A 10,528-nucleotide genomic window follows, 5' to 3' on the forward strand; every position below is an offset into this window, starting at 1 on the left:
TTATAACCTAACAAAGCGTGACTACCTTTAAATGTTTTTAAATACTTGAACAGTGCACATAAATTTCAACAATTTATTGCCTCTTAAATAGGACTCGGGAAATTATTTATCATCAAACATTTACTTAATAATTAGAAACACCAAAGCACTAACTAATTAGTCGACCAAATTCAATACATGTAAACAATAACTCCAACTAAAACTATGAAAACTCAAAACAACATTTCAACTTTTTGACCTAATCAATCTTCACCAACTATATAAAGGAAATATAAACTAGCATACATATTATTATAGTTAAACAAAATATAATGGCTTACTTAACAACTCCTTAAGATCGAACCCACGTTCTCGCAGTCCCGTGGAGCAGGTCTTAGAGAGCTGGCCGAGATAAAGCGCGATCGACCACTTATTCTACTATAAAAGTGGCTAAATCACTTGTGAATTAATCGAATAAGGATCGAGGGGAGACGCGTGCCTCGACTCGAGCAAGGAGGCTGTTGTGGATTCAGATAGGATGTGGATTTTGTCATTGTTGATCATTTTGTAATTTAATTAATTTAAGGGAGTTTTCATGAGTTATGAGTAGAGTGTGCATGGTTGATTGGGTGTACAGAACAATTGGTGAGCTAGCATTTTATCAAAATTAAGAGTAGAGTTACAGTTAATTAAAACACTTTTTTTTTGGCAAATGGCTTTTTAAACTAGCATTTTTGTGTTTATACTAAAATTGCCATTTTTCAAAGAATTTGTGACTGCATTTGCAGATTTGCTGTTATGATATATGTCACGTAGCGGTTACGATGTCATACATATTTGTGGTATTATTTTTCTCGACTTTTGCATATTCGAATAAAGGAACGAACTGACTATATAAAATCCACAAAACGCACATTACTCAATAGTCAAATTCTCCATAGTCCATATATACAATGAAAAGAGACTAAAAAAGTAAGTAACTAAAACCTTTATTCTAGCATATTCATTATCGAAATTTAATTTTATTAATTAAAAATATATCTAAATATATGATACTTGAATTTAACATTTTTTTCAAGATGACAACTATCCATTTCTAAGATCGAGTATGGTCCTAAGTGTAAATAAATATTCAATGCCCAAGTGCTCGGTCGAGAAGAGCTAGTTCCAGATAAAATCTAATGTTACAAAATTAGAAATTCGAATTATTTAAAGAAATGGATACATGGAGCACATAAAAAAAAATAAAAACACGAACACTTGATTAATAAGATATTTTGTATTTAGTTAATATGTTAAAAGTTTGCATAATTTAAATGAATTAGGTACTGTGTGAATTTATAATTTTCAAAAAAATATAAGTCAATAAATCATTAAATTGAATTACATAATTTGATATGAGATCCTATGTCCCATAATTTCAGTATTGGGTTAATATTTACATGATCGTGTATATCACCTACAAAATGAAACCAATCATTTTCGGCTCTAATCGATCGGGTCCCTGAACTATAGCTGAGAACTACTCTCACGTGATTATGATTGATGATTTATTTTTTTATTATCGGTTAACCAACAATGGACCAATTTCAATTCTATTTTAACATCTCGATCCCTAAACTATAACTAAGAACCAAGCGAACCACATTTCTTAGTGTTGGGTTACAAACCTATCCCATATCGGATGAGTGAGGAAAGTTGGAAGGTGTATATAATTCATGTCCACCCCAATTAGTTTGAGGCCTTTTGGAAGTGACTCAAAAACAAATCCGTGCGGGCTTGACCCAAAGCGGACAATATCAAACTAATGTTGCAGTCGACGATCCTAACAAGTGGTATCAGAGCCCAGGTGGCTATGGGTTGGGCCTGGATGAGCCCCGGTTAGGGTCGGGCCCTGAAGGACTCGGGTTAGAGTCGGGCCCAGGATGACCCAGGGGCCAGGGTTGGAACGACCCATGTTTGTGTCGACTGCGTTCCCGATGTGGTCTCGGTTTGAGGGGAGGTTTGTTGGGTTACAAACCTATCCCACATCGGATGAGTGAGGGAAGTTGGAAGGTGTATATAATTCATGTCCAACCCCAATTAGTTTGAGGCCTTGTGGGAGTGACCCAAAAACAAATCCGTGAGGGCTTGACCCAAAGCGGACAATATCAAACTAATGTTGCAATCGACGATCCTAACAAGTGGTATCAGAGCCCAGGTGGCTATGGGTTGTGCCTAGATGAGCCCCGGTTAGGGTCGGGCCCTGAAGGACTCGGGTTAGAGTCTGGCCCAGGATGACCCAGGGGCCAGGGTTGGAACGACCCATGTTTGTGTCGACTGCGTTCCCGATGTGGTCTCGGTTTGAGGAGAAGTTTGTTGGGTTACAAACATATCCCACATCGGATGAGTGAGGGAAGTTGGAAGGTGTATATAATTCCTGTCCAACCCCAATTAGTTTGAGACCTTTTGGGAGTGACCCAAAAACAAATCCGTGCGGGCTTGATTCAAAGCGGACAATATCAAACTAATGTTGCAGTCGACGATCCTAACACTTAGTACCGATTAACTAATAACTGATCAGTTCTAATTCTATTATTGATTAACCGTTAACCGAGAACCATTCAAGGACCTCCACAAATTTTACATAATTATAATTTTTTGTAATTTACACAATTAATGACATTAATACTTTGAATTTTTAGAACTGAAATAAATGTATAAAACTAAAAAATTAAAGTAACGAGAGTAGTGCTCTTAGTACATGTACATGTAGTTAGCTAAGTGGTAATGTCCGAGGCCAAATATCTTTGGTTCGAGTTCTCCATAGCTCGGCCTTTAAATTTAATATCATTTAAGAATAAAAACACATTTCACCATCACATTTTTCTATAAATAGGATCATATCCCAATAGTAAAAACCCCCAAATTAAACAAGCAAAAGAAAGAAAACAAAACCCTAGCTCATCCATGGCTCCCCCAATCTCCCTATTCTCCACTCTCTTCCTCACATTGTTATACTTCTCCCAAGCAAATGATTTAATCAATAAAATTTGCTCCCAAGCAACCAACCCTTCCCTATGCAACCAAGCCCTCGGGTCGGACCCGCGCGCCTCTCGAGCCGATCTCGTGGGCCTCGGCCAGATCGCGCTCGAGAAATCCGTGGCCGCCGCCCGCGACGTCGTGAGCGTCGTCAAATCCTCGGGCGGGGGCGGGGCGGCCAACGTGTGCATGGAGACATGCGGCCGCTCCATCTACGACCTGAACAAGTGCTCTGACTTGCTCAGGAGCTGCGGCGGAGCCAGCTGCAAGGGCGACCTGCAGACCCGGGGCTCGGCCGCGTCGGCCAACGTTGTCACGTGCGAGGACGCGTTCGGAGGCGGCGGGCCGGCGAGGTTGAAGGGAGCGACCAAGAGAGCCAAGGAACTCGTCAATGTGTTTCTTGTGATTGCTAATAGCTTTTGAGTAATGTGTGACACATTATCTATCCATCTAAATTATTAATAAGAGATGAAATTTAATAAATTTGCATTTGATGTTGATTTGTTTAGGCAATTCTTGCCGTCTATTTTATTGAACTTTTGGTTGTTTCAATTTTGTTTTTACTTAAAAGACGTATTTTTATGATGGTGTTTGATATTAATCTTAAATTAAATGGAAAGAGTATTAAAAATGAAATAATCATATAATTATAGCTCGGGCACAAGACAAATTCCAAATTCTCATACTCTTATTATTTTCGCATGAATCTCATCGTATGCCTCAAAAGCATTTTAAATTCTTTGCGTGTATTTTATATAATTCAATGAATTATAATTTGGAAAATAATGTTGCATGCCATCGCTTGCCATCACACCGAACACATCCTTTAGAGCATTCGAAAAGGTCAGCCGTTACTACGTCGGGTTGCCGTTGTTGTGGTGGAACCGTCCCAAAGGGACGCCCGACATGAGGGGCTATTCCCATGAGGCAGGCCACACGCCTGCACCGACGTGGAGCTCTCCCATGATGCGGTCGTGACGCCCAATCGCCCCCGAGTGGGCGTTACCAATGCAAAATTTGATTTTTTTTTTTAGAATTTTACTCTTCCTAAATATATTACGGTTTTATTACCGTTTTTTCACTTTGTAATTTATTTTTTTTCATTTTTTAAACATCTAATTCATCCCCAAAATCAATTTGATACAAATTGAAAATCAGAATGCTGATGAAAAATCATCTAATCTGAGCTGAAAATCCAAAAAAATCTAAATGAATTTAATATGCTACGATTTGGTTTGATCCAATTATTCAGATTACATATATTTTGTTCAACCTTCAAAAGAATGGTATAAGGCATATGTAATCAATATAACAACACTTCACATGCATGCACACTCCTTGATATGAAAAAATCTTACCTTCTTTTTTACTTTTGCGTGCCAAATATAAGATCAATGGTAAAAAAAAAAATATAATACTCCCTGAAAAAAGAAGAAAAAACCTATATATTGTCGAACAAAAACATGTCACACAAACTTGCAAAACTTTATTGACAATTAAATTCATAATCTTTCTTTAAAATCAATATATCCATGGTGTCATGTCCTATTTACACTCAACTTCACCACTATATAAACATCGAAAGTTAGTTCCACTCAATGTAAAAAAAACATGAACATATGCAAAAAAAATAATTAAAGAAAAATAATCCAAATGTCCTTCAACTTTCTATTAGCCTCTCTTTCAATTTTGGCTTTCTCATGGAGTTGTCATGCTGATATATGTGCTCAGTCAAAGTCACAAGCACAACCTGCGCCCGATTTATGAGGTCGGACCCACGCTCCCACGAGGCGACTCTTGGCACCTTAGAGCAAATTTCCATCACGATAGCCAAAGTCGCGGTTAAAAACACTGTGAATGTAGCCAAGTCGATCAAAGACCTCAACAACACGGGCGAGATCAGTGTGTGCATGAAAGTGTGCAACATCGCCATTGACATATTGAACAGTGTTGGCAAAACACTGAACCATATGACCAAGATGGACAAAGACGATATGCAGATCACCCTCTCGGGGGCCGCAACATATGTCGCGACGTGCGATGATGCGTTCGAGATGAACCCCGGTGATCAGATGCCGGCTGACTTGAAGGAAGCCAGCAAGATTGCTCAAGGCCTCATCCTTGTTGTTCTCATCATTGCTAGCAGGCCCTAGCCCACTATGGATTGAAGATTGAATAAACATTGTTATTGATGGTTTATGATTATGGTATTTTCATATTTTGTTAACAACTAGCCATATTTTGACTATTTGTCTTGAATTAGGGTGACACATTAAATGTGATTGTGTTATCAACAATATACTAACTACTAGACTATGTTCTTTACTATCAAATACTTATAGATTCATTCAATTTTAACTTTTTTTAATTGAAGTTGATTTCATGATGTGAAAGCTTTTCCCTAATAAGACCCCCAAAGCGACGATAATTTGGGTTATTGCCTAATTCCAGGGATTTTCACTGATTCAATTTTTTGTTCTTTTTCAATGGAAGACTATAATGAGGATGAAAATGAAGATCAAATATTTAAACCGTTTATTTATAGATTTATAGGCAATTAAATTTAACAATGAGATAAGCCACTATAATAAGAGATGATAGCTATTGAGATTTAGTTAAATTCTATTGAGTCTTATAAGATTTTAAAACGAATAAATCACGAAAATTTTATTTTCTCAATTATTATATCTGTATACAAAACGATGTTATTTCATTAATTATATTTTTTAAATTAATAAAAATGTGACCAAAATTAATAAGTTAAACATGTACTACTATTATTTGATCTTTAAATTAAGCAAGGCCCAATTGGCCCTCTCAATCATCATCAAACCAAGCCCCTCTCTGTCTCTGGATTCCTTCCTTCACTTTCTTCTTCAAATTCCGGCGAAGAATTTCATCTATAAGTGGCACGCAGCCGCCTCTGAGTATGGTGTTCTCCCTCTGCTCTTAATAAGCTATTTGCTGAGTATTTTAATTTCAATTTGATATTGGAATTGTAAATGCTCATTTCTTTTTTTTTTCTGCTATCAATTTCGTTGAAAGTTGCAAAATTGCATATACCTTCCTGCAATTGAGCTTCTATATATGTTAGAGATCTACATATAGACTATGAATTTTTTTTTTTTCCAAATAGGCTATTTTTCGTAAGTAACCTTTCGGAAATGGCGAAGTCCTGCAAAGGTCTGGCTACGGAGCTCGTCAAATGTCTCAGTGAATCGGATTGCATTAAGGTTTACTGCACAGCTTGATTTAGAGTTGGAGAGCTTAAAATTAGATTGGTTTATAAAGAGTTTGAATGAATCATTTGTAGGTGGAGAACCGGCCGTACAGAGAGTGTGCTAAAGAGCAAAGCCCTAATATTTCGAGCGAGTGTGTGGGGCTGAGAGAAACGTATTTCAACTGCAAGAGAGGACAGGTATGTAATCTCTCTCGCCACCATTATCTCAGTTAGTTGGTTTGCAGATGTGGTTTGTTCATGTTGTTTGTTGCGAACAAAGGCTGTTTTATCGTAGTTTAGTTGAAAATTGATTCGTGTTGATTAACTGCGTTTACTCTTTGTTGTAATGGCAGTTATATATCTGGTAATTTTTTGATGATCATAGTTGTATGATGATATGGTATTCGTATGAATCGGGAGATATAGATAGCGACCTATTCTCATTTCCTTTTGCCTTTTTTTATGCAGTATAATGTTAAGTGTTTTTAGCTTTGAGTTATGCTCAGTGACAAATTTAGGGAGTACATTCTATCTAATAATCTCAACTTAAGTATCTAGGAGTATGTTTAGTTTCTATCTATTCGTGTTCTTGGCATCAGAAAAGACATGATAGATTGTTATAAATAGTTACTGTTCCCTACACCTGAATTTAAGCGAGTCTATTGGCTCATGCGTTGGTATGCTGCCTAGGTTGCCTTCCTCCACGAGACGTCCTGCTGTAATACTTGCTCAAGGATAATAATAGTAGGTTGTTTTCGGTATTTTTTAATTCCGTAGATCAACAAAAAATTTACTAGGTGCTCATAAAGCATCGTGCTCAGGAAAAGTTTTAGATTTTTTTGGGTTGCTTCAGTGTCCCATGCAACAGTATTTGCACTTGTTTAGCAAAAAAAAGTCAAGTCATGTACTCTAGAAGTTTCCTTACAAATAAGATTCAAAGCTCAAAAACAGATATTACTCAACTACTATTAAGTTAATGTCCCTTCTATAAACTGTCATGGAAATCGCATATATGATTTTGTGTAGATTTTTCCATAGCTTTTTAAATATTGTGCACCAGTAAACTTAAGCCATATTTCGACAGATTAATATTGAGATAGAATAGGACTTACATGCGGCCCCACACTCGAGAGAAAGTGAAGGGTGTCTTGAGAGCCTTGTGCATGGAGGAATGTGGCTAGAGGGAAGATACAGGTCTGGACATGGGGCCAAGCATGGTAGAGGGGTCAGTACGTAAGTATAACACAGTTGGAAATCAGGGGAGGGAATGGAATATGCGTAAATGATGGGTAAAAAAAGAAGAGATGGCTAGATTTTAATTTTTTACACGAAGAAATATTAAGCATGAACTAAAATAGCTTCCAAGGATCAGTCTACTATCTTTCTGTGGAATGGATACTTATGCATTATGTTAGCTTTTGAATAGACCAAGAAGTACTATACAAATCCTTGGCTTTGTCATTCTTGTGATGATGTTTTATTGTTTTATGGTCATACATGCTGGGGAAGACAATAACATGCAACTATATTTGCCTCTTTCTACATGTTTATTGTATATTTGGCCTATCTTATTCCCATATGCTATTATGACTTCACCTCACTGTTCACATTGATGAAAAGCTCATCTGCTTTGCCAACCTTTTGGTTTATTTCAATCTTTCTGGTGAACAGATGACAATCTCATGAAAGATCGACTCCTTGCCTGTTTTGGGTGTCCTATAGACTGCCACTAAATGAATGTTACTGAACGCTTAGGCATGCCTATATGGTTTTTTCCACATTTGAAATAAATCACAAGATTCACTTGTACCTCCATTGATACTTTTCATAGGATACCCTCGAACTGCCCAAGTATCCCTCCTAAGTGCTGAGTATAGTTCAGGAACAAAATTCTCACTATCCAAAAAAAATCTCAACATGATTTTTTTCTCAACATAACCCACCTTTATATATGTTTCGGGATCAAACTAGATACTTTATTAAAAGTTGAAATGTGCGTCCTACACATGGTAGTTCCTTATCAAATAGAGTTTGCTAATGTAGTCAAAGATTAGATATCCTCCTTTTGAGTTCTGTTTTAAGTTTCAGGCCCTAGTAACAAAAAGGCCATCTCTGCAAATGTGTCTGCTTTCCTTTATGTTGATAACACACCTCTGTAGATGGATGTTAATACAGCTTTTTCCCTTTCCTTCAGGTTGACATGAGAGCTCGAATTCGTGGAAACAAGGGCTATTAGCTATGGCGGTATATCACCTGACCATGTGAAAGAAAGCAGAGACCTTGCTGGATATACAGTAATGGAACTCCATACTGAAGTCTAGCCAGTAACCAAGAGTGAATCCACCCTGCATTAGCCACAAGAAATATGATCTTGCCTGCTGTATTTTCGCCTTTGTTTATCGAATTAATCGTACCGATATAGCAAAAGGTTAAGATTCTTGTTGAAGAGTTTGTCATTGGTTTCAAGCCTGCTTTATACGGCAATTGATTGAATGATGGAATCTATAATTAAATGTGGTGCTGCTGGTTGGCTGTAAATTTCCTAAATCAATTCATTCATTTACTTCTGAAAAAGACAATTGTGGATATTATTTTTGGTTTGTAGTTTTTTTATTTTTGGGGGTTGTTTCTTTTATTGGATTGTACCAAAAGTGGGCTGAGTCTTGCTAAATTTATTTTCTTTATTGGATAACCATCTCTTGCAAATTCTAGCTAGATCATAGATCTATGCCACTTAACAGAAAATGCAAGCAACTCTTCTTTGTCAACTTATACTATTCACATGTCACAAGTTTGAAACGCCGAAACATACATGCTACAAACTCGTTCTTTGCAAGTAGAAGTGCATCGGTTTTTTTATATGCTCCGAATTTATACGGAGCACCATGTGATGTGTTTTCGGGATTGGATGTCAAGCCAAAGATCACAACTAAGATCGCCATGGCTTTGCTAGAAATACTCTTATCATTTGCCCTACCATTATAGCTATGCCCATATGGAACCACCGACGAAATACATGTGCTCCTCATTGTGGCTCGTTGAAGAAATAACTGTTGAAAAGTAAAATGCAGAAAATAAAAGACACTAAAAGCTTTATAGAGTATATTGTATTACACTTGAATTGTTGTTGTTGATACAGTACACATAGGTATTTATAGGACTCTAAATATAAATATACCTAGAAACTATATTGCGGGAACTCTACAAATGTTATTCTCTTCCCAACATACTTGGGACTCGCATGTTCTCTTTCCAACAATAACGACGCATTCTGCCCTGCATTACCACGCCCCGTGCCTCAGTCCCGATATAAGCCCTTGCGTTGTGAGTGCCCTAAGCGCTACGAGATTTATTATGAATACTAATAATAAACGATATCATCATTCTTTATTAGCAAACTCCCCCAAATTATTAAAAAAAAAAGAAATAAATCACATCAATTAAACCCCAACCAACACTATTATATACAAAAGCAAAAGAAAGCATTTCCTTTCTCCATTCTACATACCAATACACAAGAATATTCAAAAGGCTGGCAATCTTCTTGAAGAGACAGCATGGCTTCTACTCCTAGGAAACATAGTACTACTAACATTATTATCACCAAAATACACAGACTCCCTATCTTCATCAATCCTCCCCATCGCCACGCTCCCGCTCCTCGGCGGAGGGCCCGGCCATGGGCCCGCCCCAGCCCCCATCTGCTGCTTGATGAACGACTCCACCTCGGCCCGCTCACCCACGCTCCGGGCCGACGCGGCCCGGTTCAGTTCGGGCTCAGCCTCGTGTCGGCCCGAGGTTACGGTGAAGCTCCTCGGCAGCGACGTGACCTGCGCCGTCACCGGAATCGCCATGGCGTTGTTGCCGTAGTTCATCTTGTCCGCGTAGTCCGACAGGCTACGGACGTAGAAATCCCGGGCTCTGCTCAGGGCCCGGACCGGGACAGTGATGAACTTCATGAACCGCTTCTGCTGGCCCGCTTTCGACTTCATCTTAGCCCGAAAAAATTGAACTTTTTTGAAAAGGAGAAGTGTTTTAGTAACTTAGTTTGTGTTTTTGCTTGGAGAATGATATGAAGTGAATGTATGTATATATATAGGAAAATATAAATATGAATGTGGCGTGTGGACTTTTTCCAAAGGCAGCCATGCTTGAAATTCAAACAAAACATTGTTAAAGGATAATTAATGGTTTGCTTGATTAAATTGAATGTTTTTGGCATGCCAACTTTGGGTTTATTTAATTCATGCAGTTTGGAATTATTACTTCACTCTCTTTGTCTTTGTGATGTATTGTTTGGTATGTTTG

At 37.8% G+C, this 10,528-nt stretch overlaps 2 protein-coding genes across 2 annotated transcripts; one reads left to right on the plus strand and one right to left on the minus strand.

Annotated features, from left to right (window-relative positions):
- Positions 1 to 2,928: 2,928 nt before the first annotated feature.
- Positions 2,929 to 3,423, plus strand: LOC121765649 (pectinesterase inhibitor-like). Its single transcript, XM_042161851.1, has one exon. The coding sequence runs from the start codon at positions 2,929 to 2,931 to the stop codon at positions 3,421 to 3,423; it is 495 nt and encodes a 164-aa protein (XP_042017785.1).
- A 6,321-nt stretch (positions 3,424 to 9,744) lies between these two features.
- Positions 9,745 to 10,212, minus strand: LOC121765650. The gene has a single exon (XM_042161852.1). It carries the CDS (start codon positions 10,210 to 10,212, stop codon positions 9,745 to 9,747), a length of 468 nt encoding a protein of 155 aa, XP_042017786.1.
- Between the last annotated feature and the right edge of the window lie 316 nt (positions 10,213 to 10,528).

This window comes from Salvia splendens, chromosome 14, assembly GCF_004379255.2.
Source record: "Salvia splendens isolate huo1 chromosome 14, SspV2, whole genome shotgun sequence".
Taxonomy (NCBI): domain Eukaryota; kingdom Viridiplantae; phylum Streptophyta; class Magnoliopsida; order Lamiales; family Lamiaceae; genus Salvia; species Salvia splendens.